The 14,327-nt window shown below is 64.3% G+C and overlaps 1 protein-coding gene across 21 annotated transcripts in view; it reads left to right on the top strand.

Moving 5' to 3' along the window:
• KIF1A (kinesin family member 1A) overlaps window positions 1–14,327 on the top strand; it is an 86,898-nt gene that overhangs the window by 68,506 nt on the left and 4,065 nt on the right. For 6 of the 21 annotated variants that reach the window (XM_043462179.1, XM_043462185.1, XM_043462183.1 and 3 more), the window contains 10 exons: window positions 1,491–1,517; window positions 7,775–7,798; window positions 8,955–9,069; window positions 10,054–10,187; window positions 10,975–11,036; window positions 11,232–11,377; window positions 11,886–12,086; window positions 12,513–12,590; window positions 13,140–13,264; window positions 13,953–14,105. In XM_043462179.1, the coding sequence (XP_043318114.1) occupies window positions 1,491–1,517; window positions 7,775–7,798; window positions 8,955–9,069; window positions 10,054–10,187; window positions 10,975–11,036; window positions 11,232–11,377; window positions 11,886–12,086; window positions 12,513–12,590; window positions 13,140–13,264; window positions 13,953–14,105 (1,065 nt within the window). The remainder of the gene's footprint in view (window positions 1–1,490; window positions 1,518–7,774; window positions 7,799–8,954; window positions 9,070–10,053; window positions 10,188–10,974; window positions 11,037–11,231; window positions 11,378–11,885; window positions 12,087–12,512; window positions 12,591–13,139; window positions 13,265–13,952; window positions 14,106–14,327) is intronic. The other 15 variants (XM_043462182.1, XM_043462188.1, XM_043462186.1 and 12 more) reach the window with 3 other exon arrangements.

Below are 14,327 nucleotides of genomic sequence, written 5' to 3'. Positions count from 1 at the left end.
GGTGGACAGCTCCCTGCCAGAGCCACCCTCCTGGGGGGATGTTGGTAAGCTTGGCTTTGTCTGAGACGCTGCTTCCTGGGGGTGTGGGGACATGAGGAGGGGGCTCCCAAGTCCCAAAGGCTCAACCTGGTCCAAAGGGCAGAAGCCAAGAGCTGACCCCGAGCTCCAGCCATGGGCATCTCCATGGGCTCTTGAGCCGTGTTTGCAGAAAGTATCTTGAGGGCTGGGTGCGCTGGAGCAGGTGGGGCCCCCCTTGCCAGGGGAGCGGGATCCATAAGGATAAAGGGTCCTGGTCCAGACAGAGCTGGGCTTCCTCGCAGGCTCCCCAGAGAGGGGGCAGCGACCCCGCAGGGGCAGGCGTGGCTCTGTTCCAGCCCTGCCCTGGAACCTTCTGGAGGAAACGCAGGCTGCACTGTGTCCAGAGGAGGGAGGGTTGGATGAGGATGCTGGGGGGTGTTCTCTCGAGGGTGGGGGCACCATGACAGGCAGGCCGGGCTTACGGGAAGGGAGGTGCGGCACGTGCGGGTAGGCCCGTCGCCGTGGGGACATCCTGGGGACCCAGCAGGAGGGCCTGGCACCCTCTCACGGTCTGCCGGCGGGGACACAGGCCTCTGAGGCCAGACCAAGGGTGGGGCTGAGGGGACCCGTGTCACCAGGGAGGCTGACCTCAGCGTCCACCCAATCTCTGACCCTCCCTTTGTCCTGGCAACGCCTCCATTCTTGGGCTAGAAGGGGAGTGGACCGGGGAGAGGAGGGGGGTGCGGGTGCCTCTGGGACCGTGTCTCTGGGCTCCTGACCTCCAGCCGGCACAGTGGCTGTGGGACACGTGGCCAGCCCCGTCCTGGGCTCCGTCCTGGGGAGCTTAGGGGGCTGGACCTCAGGTCAGTGGGGCTTTGGCTGAAAAGGTTCACCCTGCTCCTGGAAGTCAGAGCATCCATCGCTGGCGGGCCCGGCCTGTGCCCTGGGGACCATGGGACGAGAGGCCAACTCAAGTGCGGGAGGTCAGGGCCCCCGGGGCTCCAGGAAGCCCCCAGACCAGAGTCCCTGCCCGCAGCTGCTTTAGCCCTTGCTTGGCTCCCCATCTTCCTTGCTGTCTCATTCCAGCACGGCCCTGACCCGAGCCCCGCCCTGGGGAGAGTCTCGGGGACCCCCTCAGCGAGCGGCCCCAGGTGGGTGGCATGCAGAGGCTTGGCTGGTCAACCAGCAGCTCCCCCAAGGACCCTCTGTCCCTTGGACCCTGGCTGACGTCCTCAGAGCTCTGCGGGTGACGGGGCAGGCCCTCTCCCCACCCGGAGACCCGGGCCAGCCTTGGGCCCCGCGCCTCGGCTGCCCGCCTGCTTCGCCGCAGCCCTGGCCCCCCGACCCCCGCTCAGGGTCCCACGCTGTGCGGCCTCCCGGCTCCGCTGGGCCACCTGCGCGCTGCCCCGCCTGCTCCGCTGCTGCCGCCCCCGGCCCCCCCCAACTAACCTGTGATTGTTTGTGTTTTGCAGGCAGTTTCTTGATTCGGACATGCCTAGGTACCATCCGTGCCCCTGGTTTCTTTCAGCCTGCCCCCACTCCACAGCCCCGAGATTTCATTCCAGCTTTCGGGCCCCTCCACACTTGCTCACCTCCCTGTCTGTCTCTGCTGTCTTCTCCTCCCGTTTTACTTCCTTTTTCCTCTCCCCGTCACACTGCTTCCTCCCCATTGCCCTCCACCCCCCCCACCCCCCTCACCCGTGGCTGAGCACCCCCGCCCTCCACTCTCGATCTTGGCTGCTTCGGTAGTTTCTGCCCTTGTAGATGATGGCTGGCTTCCCGCTCCCCTCTGCCCCCCGAGCCTTGCCCGTGCCCCACCCTGCCCCAGCAGGAGCAGGCGCCCGCATGCAGGCTGGCCGGCCCCCTCCCCACACAGTGAGAGAGCAAAGGTGCATAGTGGGTGCAGGACGGAGGGCAGATAGGCACGGCCCAGCCCAGCCCTCCCCGCTCTGCCCCGCTGCCTCAGGTGCGGGCCCCTCACCCAGCCAGGCTCCTGGCGAGGCCACCACACACCCTTCTGGAAGGGGGTGGGTGGTGAGGGGCGAAGGGCCCGGGCTCCAGACTCGCTGGTCCCAGGACCAGCCCCCGAGTCACGGGCTCCTGGGCCGGGCACGGAGATCCCTCCCCACCTGAGCTCTGGCCTTGGCGACCCGGTGCAGGGTCCTGGAGGCCCCGGGGTGGACGGCCTCGCAGTCCCTGTTACGGACGCTGTCCTTGAGGCCGCGGTCTGCTCTGGGCCTGTGTGGACTGTGGCCAGAGCTGGGCGCCCTGGCACCCTGAAAGAGGAAGGGGGCAGCAGAAGGCCTCCAGTGAGGACGCCTGGTCCTTGAGGGGGCGCAGGGCGCAGGGCAGTGCCTGCCCCTTCTCAGGGTGGGGCCCAGGGCAGAGGGCGGAGTCAGGTCTGGTGCGATGTGTTGGGACGGATGGTCATTCTGAATGTGCCCTGGGCAGCTCTAGCTGAGGCCTCAAGGGGTGGCCAGAGGCTGTAGTTCCCGTCAGCGTGTCCCCAGGGCATGCGCACCCGAGGCAGGATCAGGTCCTCCCTGGGAACAGGCAGCTGGCTGTGGGGGGGACTCTGTCAAGGAAGACCTGCGGTGAAGCTGCACTAGAGGAGGGTCACATCCCTGCGGGGCCCAGAGAGCAGGGCCCTGCCCCTCTTGGGTAGCCTGGAGGGCTTCCTGGAGGTGGCAGCCTGCCAGCTGGTCCTGGAAGCAAACTGGGCCCGCCATGGCAGCTGCAGCCTGCAGTCTGCCTGTTCTCAGAGAGCTCTAGGGTTCATCCCCGGAGGGGACCCGACTTCGGGCCTGTTTCCCTGATAAGTCCATCAGTATGATCACACAGGGGTATGGGCATTTTGTTCCAGTTTGCGTGTCCACAACCAGCCCGGTGTGACAGAGGTGTGCTCAGGCTGGTCCAGTACACCCCCTGCAGATACATCATGAAATAGAAACACTCCCTGTGGCCAGAAGGAGAGGGCCTTGGGTTGGGGTGGGGGTGGGGCTCCTACTCAGCAGGACCTCTGCACCAGCCCCCAGGCTGCAGAAGGGCCTCACCCCAGCCCCCAGGTGCAGAGCTGGGCTCATTGGCCCCCAGTGGCCTTGGCCTACAAGAGGAGGCCCAGAGTGCTGGGAAGGGTGAGGGGTCAGAGCCCCGAGCCTTGCCTAGGGCCTGCTTCACGCAGCAGGAAACTGCTGTGTTGGGAGGTTCTGGGGATGAGCAGAGGGTGCCGTCTTGATGTCTGGGGTGGGGTGGGGCCTGGGGGCTGCACCGGCTGGCCGGGCTGGCTGTGCGAACGTGCACGTGTGGCAGGATCTTCTGGAGCCTGTGGTCTGTCCCCTAGGCCCGGGACTCTGAGGGCTGCCTCAGTGTGCGAGACTAAATGAGATGAATGGGGCAAGCTCTAAGGAGGGGCCTTGCACGCAGAACTTATTAATGTGTGTAGTGTGGTTATTTTCACTGCTACATTGTTGTTCAGTTGCTCAGTTGTGTCCGGCATTGTTGTTCCCTCGCTCAGTCGTGTCTGACTCTTTGCGACCCCAGGGACTGCAGCACGCCAGGCTTCCTTGTCCTTCACCATCTCCCAGAGTTTGTTCAAACTCACGTCCATTGAGTCGGTGATGCCATCCCACCATCTCATCCTCTGTCGTCCCCTTATCCTCCCGCCTTCGGTCTTTCCCAGCATCAGGGTCTTTTCCAGTAAGTTGGTTCTTCAAATCGGGTGGCCACAGACTGGAGTTTCAGCTTCAGCATCAGTCCCTTGAATGAATATTCAGGACTGATCTCTTTTAAGATGGACTGGCTTGATCTCCTTGACACCCAGGGGACTCTCTAGAGTCCTAGCATTTAATTTGAAGTACTCCTAAAGCACAAACCTCCTCAGCAAAGAGCCTAGTTTTTAAAAAGCTAACCACACCCATTTTCCAGAGGAGCCCTGCTGAGATGCAGGGGTCTCACTCTCACAGTGGGGAGCGAGGAGAGGTGGTGACCCAGCCTGACCCACGAAGAGCGAGGTCAGACCTTCCACCTTCCACCCTGTCCGTGCATCTTACCTGAGCTCACTCTCCTGCCCCGGGCTCCCAGTGCCCGGGGCAGCAAGGGGCCACGAGACCCTATAAAGTAAGGCAGTGTGAGGCTGGGGAGGACGGTGGTCCACAGTGACCCTAAAGTAAGGTGGCGTTGAGGCTGGGGAGGTCGGTGGTCCACAGTGACCCTCACCCTTCCCACCAGGCACAGGATCGGATTTCTCCAGACAGGTGGCTCAGGTGCCCCAAGGGCTGCCCCAGCCTCCCTGGGACAGGCCCGGGTTGGGAACTTGTGGAGTCTCCTCTCTGTCCTGTTTGCTGCACCATCGACAGGACATGACCCCCACTCACTCACTCATCCATTCATCCTTCACACAGGGCACGACTCCCACTCATTCATTCATTCATCCCTCACATGGACAGGACCCCACTAACTCATTCATTCACCCGTCACACGGGGCACAACCCCCACTCACTCACTCACTCATCCGTCACACAGGATCTGACCCCCACTCACTCATTCATTCACTCATCACATGGGACACAACCCCACTGATTCATTCTTTCATCCATCACATGTGAGCCTTCTTCTGCAATTGTTCAAAAGGGGGATTAAAGACTAAACAGGAGGAGTCTGTCTCCAGGAAGCTCAGATGCCGGTGAGGCGTTCATTTGTCCCCTCATCCCTCCATCCTCCCTTCCCTCCATCCGTCTGGTCAGAGTGCTTGCTCTGCGTGGCAGGAGACGCCGCTCGGCTGTGCAAAGAGCTGAGTCTGTGAGGTTCAAGGTCGCTCTCCTGCTCTTAGCCGCGTGGCTGCACCCTGTGACCCTGGTCCCCACTGGATAGGAGGGCTGCCCTGGCTGCAATTCAGGGGGCTCAGATCACCTTCCCTGAATTCCTAGGCCACTTCTACTAAAGGTGACATTGTCAAGAAACGTACTTCCCAGAGTCTAAGGCACTTCTGGTTGATACCTCAAGGGAGGGGCTTCATTTGCAGATTCTCAGCAGACCCATTTGCACCAGGCTGCCCACTGTGCCTGCCCATGGGCGCCCACGGCTGTGACGCTTCTCAGAAGTTGTCTGAATGAGCCCTGTCAGGCTGTCGCAACAGGGGAAGTGGTCACACTCAAAGAGTGCCCAGGGGGTCGTGCTGGGAGCCTTGAGATTCTCTTACCTCCCCCTGGGCAGCCCCTGGGCCTCTGAGCACCCCAGGGCCTCCTGCAGCCCCGAGAGGGTGCAGTTCAGTTCAGTTCAGTTGCTCAGTTGTGTCCGACTCTTTGTGACCCCATGGAAGGCCCTCCAGGTCTCCCTGTCCATCACCAACTCCCGGAGTTTATTACTCAAACTCATGTCCATTGAGTCAGTGATGCCATCCAACCATCTCATCCTCTGTCGTCCCCTTCTCCTCCTGCCCTCAATCTTTCCCAGCATCAGGGGCTTTTCAAATGATTCAGCTATTTGTATCAGGTGGCCAAAGTATTGGAGTTTCAGCTTCAGCATCAGTCCTTCCAATGAACACCCAGGACTGATCTCCTTTAGGATGGAGTGGTTGGATCTCCTTGCTGTTCAAGGGACTCTCAAGAGTCTTCTCCAACACGACAGTTTAAAAGCATCAATTCTTCGGTGCTCAGCTTTCTTGATAGTCCAACTCTCACATCCATACACGACTACTGGAAAAACCATAGCTTTGACTATACGGACCTTTGTTGGCAAAGTGATATCTCTGCTTTTTAACATGCTGAGAGGGTGCAGAGGCAGGACTAACGCTGGCTTCCCTGACATAGACCTGGGAGAAAGGATCCCTGTCTGGCAGGACCCCTGCCTGGCCACAAGGTCACGCTGTTTGAACAAGAAATGAGACGGGAAGGATGTTTTGCAACACATGACATTTTCTTTGTCAACAAAGTTTTTTGTTTTTTTTTTTTAACTTTTTCTTTTTAATCATTTTTATTTTTTGGCCTTACAACATAGCATGTGGGGTCTTAGTTTCCTGACTAGGGTCAAACCAGTGGAAGCTCAGAGCCTTAACCACCGGGCCACCAGGGAAGTCCCTAGTTCCCAGTCTTCCCCATGTGGGTCCTTGCTTGTCTGAGCCTCACACTGTTTGTCCCGGAATTGAACCTTGGTGGTCCTGTCTCTAGGCCCCTGCTGCCCGACCCCTTAGGCCACTCGGCAGGGCCCCTCATCCAGGACCTCCTCCCCGCCTGGAGGGCTCACCTGGAGTCAGGAAGTCAGCCGAGCCTCCTGGACGTGGACAGAGGAGTGTGAGGGCTGCAGGACTGTGCCGATGAGTTTCCGCACGGCCAGGGAGTGTGCAGGCCAGCTCCCCCTGCCGGAGCCTGGGGGGCTCTGCTGTGGGTGCAGCCTGGGTGCCTGCCCCTTTTCAAGTGGAGTCCGGAGCACGGCGCGTGGCTGGCAGGGCAGACTAGGCCCCACGGCCTCGCCGGGGCAGCGGCTGGGCTGGCCCTACTGTGGCCCATTTCCCCAGGATGCCTGGGTGCAGAGGGTCCGCAGGATGCTGGGGCCAAGCTGACTGTGAACTGCCGATTCTCTGCCCTCGAGGTGGCCCCACGCGGCATCTCTGTTTCTGTGGGTGCGAGGGCCCTGGAATCTGCGTTCTTGACCAGTTCTCAGTGAAGCGGACCCTGTGGCTCTAGAGTCCCCATGTCTGGGCCACCCGTCCCCCTTAAAAGCGGCACAGGGTCTGGCTGAGTGTTGCTCAGAAGGAGTGGTGCTGCAGGGGTTGGGGGGGGCAGTTCCCGAGTGACCTGATGCCTACTGGGGTGTGGGGTCCCGGGGGGCCCCCCGCCTCCCAGTTGCCGCCTGGGTACACCGTGGCTCCCTCTGAGCCCACTGGGTCTGAGTTTCCTGCCATGTCATCAACGGGGCACGAGTCAGTGGCCCCCACGCCCCGTCCAGCAAGCTCAGGGGCCCCCACGTGACTGCCTGGGTCCCACATGGGCATGGGCCGCTCTCTGGCCTTTCTGGGGTGGGCTGAGTCCTCGCACCCCAGCACTTGCCAGGAATCCAGCAGTGTCCTTCAGCGAAATTTGAGGCAGGCGGACAGGGCAGCACTGAGCCAGGTGCTGGCCACTGGGAGCGTCTGGGGTGAGGACTAGTCCTGACCCATGCTGCCCAGGCACTGTCCTCTGCTCCACACCGGCTCACGTAGCCGGCAGGATGGCTCAGTGAGGCAGGACAGTGACCGCCACCATCTGACCAGGAGGCAGGGTGTGGCGTGTCTGCTGACAGCCCGAGGTCATGTGCTGTGAAGTGGCATCTTGCTCTGAGCTGGGCTGCAGTGGGCCTCTGGCTCTGTCCACGGGCCTGGACCCTCAGAGCTGGAGCATCTGGGGGCCCCCGGGACAGAGGGCATCCCTCTGGTTCTGGATGGCAGCTCCAGGCATGCCCAGCTGGTTCTGCTGGGGACGGACCCAAGGACACGGGGAATGGGGTGTCTGCTCGTGGACTCAGAGTGGGCCTTCACCCCCCGGGGCCCAGAGTGGGCCCCCCACCCTCGTGGACTCAGAGTGGGCCCCCCACCCTCCTGTGCTCAGAGTGGGCCCCCCGGGTTGTGTCTGGGCCCCGGGCCGGTGGTCGACAGCCCTGTGGGCAGCGTGGTGCGGCGCCCGCCTGCTCCGTGTCAGCTTGTACCCGGCCGGGTGATGGTGCTCGTTCTGACATGTGGTCTCTTCTGTGTGTGTACGTGTGTCCTGGCTGCCTCCGCCTTTAGCGTTTCGTTTGGAAGTGACACTAGGTACAGCTCACTTTTCTCTTCCGCGCCCGCTGGCCCGCCCTCTCCGGTTTCCAGTCTCCTCTCCCGTCTGATGTCCGCCCCGCTCCCCACCCGCCCTCCGGTCCCTGCTGTCCTCCCCTCCTCCCCGTGGGTCTGCCTCCTTGTCGTGCCCGGCACTGGCCCCGCCCTGTCCGCTGCTTCTCCCGTGGCCCAGATGCCGTGGAGACGGGGCGGCGCCTTCGCCGCCCTGCCGTCCACTCCCCTGGGCGGGGCTGGCCGTGCGGGTGCGTGTGCGGCGCCCCGCTTGCGCTGACGTGTTCTCTGCCGCGTCTTCGTGGGGATGCTGGGTGGAAACCGGAGAAGCTGGGGCTGCCAGGGCTCGCAGAGCAGCCACGCTAGGGTTTGAGGCAAATTCCCATCTCATGAGTGACAGTCCTCGACTCACCCCGGGACTGAGGCAGGGGTTAGAACGATTGAGAGCAGAAACTGTCGAGTAACAGGAAAGCCGGCCAGAGTGGCGGCCACCACTCGTCTGGCCCCTGAGGCTGCCCCAAGCCGCCCGCAGCGTGGGTTCCTGGCCACGGCGCTCATGCCCCGGTCGTTGCTTCCTGACTTAGAGCCTGGGGACAGAAAGAAGCACCCGCCGCCTGCTCTGTGCTCTGTGGGGCCCAGCCGTGGCCGCAGGGGCTGTGCTGTCTTTGGGGGGCTGCCCCGGTTTCCACCCCCAGCATCATTCCCCAGGGCCGTCAGTTGGGGAGGAGATGCCGCGGAGAGCTCTACAGACCCGCAGGCTCCCTTCGGGTCCAGGGAGAGACCGTGTGCCTCCTTACTCAGGCTCAGGGGGTCCCTCGCCTCTCCTCTCCCACCAGTGGTCACAGCCCCTCTCCCCTCCACCCTCCCATCCCCACCTCGGCTCCAGAGTCCCCGGCTGAAACCTCCCATCCCCCAGGGTGGAGCTGAGAGCGCTCCAGGGCTCCTCCTGGTGGGGCGTCCAGAGCCCCCAGCCCAGGCCGGTCCTGAGTAAGGAGGGGTCTGTCCTCCCTGGACTCCGGCCCCAGCGGCTCGCCCTGCAGGTTGCCCACACGTCCGTATGTCTTTGTGTGTCTGCATGTCCCCATCCCCGCCGAGAGCACACCACGCTCCGTCATCTTTCTCCCTCATCTCTGCTTCCTTCTAGAACCTTTTACCAGTTTGAGGCTGCGTGGGACAGCTCCATGCACAATTCCCTCTTGCTGAACCGGGTCACCCCTTACCGAGAGAAGATCTACATGACCCTCTCTGCTTATATCGAGGCAAGAAACCTGTGCCCAGAGCCTCCCCCAAATCACCCATCTCCCCAGCCTGAATTGCTGGCCAGAGGACAATAAGGATGCTTGTTAGTCCCACACAACCACGGTCAACCCTGTTGTCTTCTCAGAGGGCTTCTTGAGTCCTTCAGTTAAATCTGTGTGCTTTTAGTGGGAGTGCTCAGAATTAGTCAATTCCTCTATCTTTAGTGTGTGGGTTTGTCCTTGGGGTTGCAGCACCAGCAGACATTGCATCTATGTTCCAGACAGCACAAGAACAGAAGCCTCCTTTTCCCCATCCCAAGGGTTTCTGGCTGTGACTTGCTTGGAAGCCCAGGAGGAGGCTGGGGGTGTGGGCATTTCTTGCTGGTGTGACAGCCAGCGGGGTGGTAGAGACTGAAGTACCCACCTTCCCTCGCTCCCTACCCCCAGAGTCTAATTATTGTGGCTGTGACATGGGGACCAGTGTGACCGCCCCACGGAATGAGGTTTGCTCAGCTGAGCAAACACTGGTAGGATGTTGCCCAGGATCCCAGGACACATCCGCTTTGTCAGTTGTCAGCCTGGAGCTTCAGGAAAACCAAAGAACCTGCTGTTTAAGTCAGCAGCTCGCTCGTTGGGCAGTGATCTCCTGTGGCCTTTAGGGTTGACCCGTGGGCGCATAGACAGGGTCCGGTCAGATCCTCACAAACATTTTGGGGAGTGTGTCATCCCAGTTTCATGGTGAGAAGGCTGAGGCCCATGTCTGGGATGTCGGGGTGTCCTGCAGGGACACCTGGCCCCTGGCCCCCGGCAGCTCCAACAGAAGTTGGTTCAAGGTGGGGGCAGAGACTCTCCTGGACTGGGGCTGCCCCGGGGACGGGGGAGGGGGAGGGTCTGCGGCTGCGGGCGGTGTGGCTCTTGGGCCTACCTGCAGAGGACAGAGGACAGCCCCCCAGCTGGGTTGGCCCGGGCGTGCCTGGGCTGAGCCCACCCGCCCCGCCCCCACAGATGGAGAACTGCACGCAGCCGGCCGTGGTCACCAAGGACTTCTGCATGGTCTTCTACTCCCGCGACGCCAAGCTGCCCGCCTCACGCTCCATCCGCAACCTATTCGGCAGTGGGAGCCTGCGGGCCTCGGAGAGGTGAGCCCGCCAGGAGTGCTCTCCGGCCCGTCTCGCTTGCACCACTGGAGGAGGCCTCTGCGCACTTGTGGGGATGCGGATGTTGTGTTGGGGGGGCGGGAGAGAGCTGGGGTCTGCCTGCCAGGTGCAGCAGGAAGGCCTGTGTGTCCACTGTGGGGTCCCTGTGGGTGGCCCCGGGTGACCTTCCTCCGCAGCAGCCGCGGGGCCCTGTTGCTGGGCCCTGGGGGAGGTGGGGCAGAGGGACCCTGGACGGCACGTCCCCAGGGACATGTGCAGAGCCAGGCCTCCCGGCACCCAGGGGGTTGGACCCCAGGCCCAGTGTTCTCTTCTGCATTCTTGGGGGAGAGGAGGAAGGCAGTGGAGGGACCCTGCCCCAGGAGCGGGGACACCCAGGGTGCCAGGACCCTGCTGGTCACCTTCAGTGATGCTCACACACCCCGTGTTGTGGGCGGCTGCCCCGGGGGGCACAGCCAGGAGGAAAGAGCGTGGGGGTCCTGGATGGCCATGACCCTGTGACCCTGTCGTCCAGGAGGTCACTTTGGGACCACGGGCCCCCCTCCATGAGCGGGTTAGTGGGGTGTCCTAGGCAGAGTCAGCGGCCCCAAGAAAAAGGGGGCCAGCGGGGGCCTGGGTCGGGGACCCTGACCCCCCAGCCCCCACTGCCTGGCGTGCGGGCCATGTGACTGTGCCCAGAGTGCACGTGATGGTGAACGGGCGCCTGGCCGTCGCCACGCGGGTGACAACGCCCAGCCCGTTGCCACGTGGGTGACAACCCCCCTCTCCACAGCAACCGCGTGACGGGCGTGTACGAGCTGAGCCTGTGCCACGTGGCTGACGCGGGAAGCCCAGGTAGGCGTCTGCCCTGCGCCCTCTGCCCCGGGGTGGCGGGGCCCCGACGGAGGGCAGGGAGAAGGGAGCCGGGGCACATTGGGTGATGCCGGCTACGCTGCCGTGCGGGGAGCCCCTCACGCGGAGGCCCTGGGGGCCGGGGACGGTGGGGGCGGGCGTGGCCCCCAGGGTGCGCCACGTCCGCGGCCCGTGCAGGCATGCAGCGGCGGCGCCGGAGGGTGCTGGACACGTCCGTGGCCTACGTCCGCGGCGAGGAGAACCTGGCAGGCTGGAGGCCGCGCAGCGACAGCCTCATCCTGGACCACCAGTGGGAGCTGGAGAAGCTGAGTCTCCTGCAGGAGGTGAGGGCCGGGCCCTCCCGGCGCCCCCCGGACCCCTGTCCCCGCCCTGACCGCGCTCGCACGCCCGCCTGTCGTGGGGCTCAGGGCCTCACAATGGCCCCCGGCTTCCGGCGAACGTTCGTCCTTGGTCCAGCCTCAGACTGGGGGGCGTGTAGTGGAGACGAGAAGGACACTGGGAGGAGAACTGGGTGGCGGCGAGGCCCTCTGGTGGCTCCGGTCAGGACAGCCCGTGTCCAGCGGCGGGCACTGACCACCGGCCAGGGCAGCGGGTGGAAAGAGGGCATTGGGGTCCACATCCGTCCACGCTCTGGGCCCTTCCCGAGGCTGCACCCCTGGAGCTTGCCCGTCCGCTCGCACTGGGGCGCGGGCAGGTCTGCAGGCTCCAGGTCGCCCACCACGGCCGGCGGAGCGGCGGGCTCTCCCAGGCCTGCCGAGGGCCAGGGGCTCAGCGCGGCCGCGCCCTCCCCGCCCGGCTGGCGCAGTGAGGCCGTGCTCGCGCTCCTCGCAGGTGGAGAAGACGAGACACTATCTGCTGCTGCGGGAGAAGCTGGAGACGGCCCAGCGGCCCGGCCCCGAGGCGCCATCCCCTGCCTCCAGCGAGGACTCTGAGGCCCATGGCTCGTCCAGCGCCTCCTCCCCGCTCACGGCCGAGGCCCGGCCGGCATCCCTGGAGGCGCCCAGTGAGAGGCAGCGGGAGCTGGCTGTCAAGGTGGGTGGCCACCCTCCCGGCCCTTCCCGGTGTCGGCAACCACTGGGACCTGGGAGGACGAGGGTCCCAGAGTCACCTTGACCCCGTCCCCACCCCGTCCCACCCACAATGGGACTCGGGCACTGTTTGCAGCCTCCTCCCCCAAGCGGTGACCTGCTCCCCCCTTGAATACTTGCAGTGACAGGGAGCTCACCACCTCCACCAGAGGCGGCCCTTTCTGCCACTGGTTGAGCCACAGGGAAGGCCTCCTGCACTTTGTGTGCCCCCACCCCCTCCTTTGCCCAGGCCCCAGCCTGCCACAGGATTCCTCAGATGGCCCCCTCCCCTGGGAGTCCTCCTGCAGTGCCCGGCCCTCCGTCCAGCTGCCCGCGTCCGCGTCCGAGCCGGGTCCAGGGCCTCCTGACCAGGCGTTTGCTTTCCCCGCAGTGCTTACGGCTGCTCACTCACTCCTTCAACAGAGAGTACACCCACAGCCACGTCTGCGTCAGCGCCAGCGAGAGCAAGGTGGGCACGGGGCAGGGGCACCCTCTCCCAGCCCAGGGGTATGCCTCCTAGCTCAGGGCTGGAGGCCAGGGCCCGTGCAGGGCAGAAGCGAGGCGCCCTCCTCTGCCCACTGTCCCCAGTAGCAGCCCCGTCCCACCTGGCCTTACCCCGCTGCACCTGTCCTGGGCGAGTCCAGCTCCTCCTTGGTTTCCGTCCTCACCCAGGGCCCATCGGGGCCAGCAGCCTCGGGCCTGTCCCCCAGCTCTGTGCTGCCCTCCAAACAGCCTCCGGAGGGGATCCTGCCCGCGCCCTCACTCGGCCCTGCGGGCGACCTGCCCTCTGCCCTCTGCCCAGAGCTCCTCTTGCTGTGGCCGTGGGGCCACACGTGCTGATGTCGGGGCTCAGAGGCTACACCTTCCTCAGTCCTTTCCCAGGGGTCCTCCGTTCCCCCGAGGCAGAGCCCGAAGCCCTGGGTGGGGCGGGCAGGGAGGGTCTGGCCTGCAGTAGGGGTGGGGGGTGTCCCCCCACGGGGGCCCCACACTGGCCCAGAGAATGCCGTCTCCCCCGCAGCTCTCCGAGATGTCGGTCACGCTGCTGCGGGACCCGTCCATGTCCCCGCTGGGGGCCGCCACGCTCACCCCCTCCTCCACCTGCCCCTCCCTGGTCGAGGGCCGGTACGGGGCCTCTGACCTAAGGTACGTGCGCGCCGGGCCGGCCCGGCACAGCCTGCGCCTACAGGAGCAAATGGCAGGGTGTAGAGGGCGGTGGGGGGCGTCTGGGGGCGGCATGCAGCGGGGCAGGGCTCATGCTGCTTGTCCTGGGCCACTTTCTGCTAAAGCGTAAATTTAAACTGTGCTCTTCTATAAGGCTGGGAACAGGTCAAAACACTGAACGAAAGGCCTTTCCAGTGGCAAATGGAATAGTGGAAAAGCGGTGACAAAGCAGAGACTCGGGGCCCTTTGGGTCCACTGACTTCTGCTGATGTGGGGGCCCCCTGCTGACACCACCCGTGTCTGACCCCCAGATCTTGTAGCTCCTCGGGGTCTCTTTCCTCTGACTGAGAAAGGCGTGAAGCCCTCTGGGCCCCATCCTGAGACAGGCCGCCTCCGCCAGCGCGTCGGCCCCTCGGGCCAGGTCGCGGACCACCCGCTCTCTCCACGCAGATGGTCCCTGAGGAAGCCGAGTCAGCCTCGGTCGAGACCAGGAGCTGCTTTTCCGGGGTGGGGGGCCAGGACGCCCCTGGAGAAGGAGCCGGTGGCGGGCGGACCCAGTCGGGTGCCCCGACGGCCCCGGGGGGTGATGCTGGCCCCAAGGAGCCCACCGAGGTTCCCGGGCCCTCCAGGGGCGTCCTGGCACCGCAGCAGCTTCACTCTGCTCCCCTAGGACCCTACAGCCCTGCTCCCGGCCGGCCAGCCCGGAGCCTGAGCCCCTGCCCGAGGCAGATGCCAAGAAGCCCCCCTCCCCTGCACGGGCAGCGGAAGCCGACAAGGAGCCCCAGCGCCTGTTGGTGCCCGACATCCAGGAAATCCGCGTCAGGTGTGTGGGGGCCCCGCCCAGCCGGCTCCTGAGGACCCCAGCTCTGCTTCTGCAGGGACGGCAGTCACCCCGACCTGGGCAGTGCTGGGGGCCAGGAGACCACCCCCTGACCTGGGTGAGTGCAGGAGGTCAGGAGACCACTGCTCCCAGACCTGGGGCAGTGCTGGGGGTTGGGAGACTGCCCCCTGACTAGGGGCAGTTCTGGAGGCCAGGAGACTGCTA

Source organism: Cervus canadensis, chromosome 2 (assembly GCF_019320065.1).
Source record: "Cervus canadensis isolate Bull #8, Minnesota chromosome 2, ASM1932006v1, whole genome shotgun sequence".
Lineage (NCBI taxonomy): Eukaryota > Metazoa > Chordata > Mammalia > Artiodactyla > Cervidae > Cervus > Cervus canadensis.
This window is presented reverse-complemented; position numbering and strand designations above follow the sequence as displayed.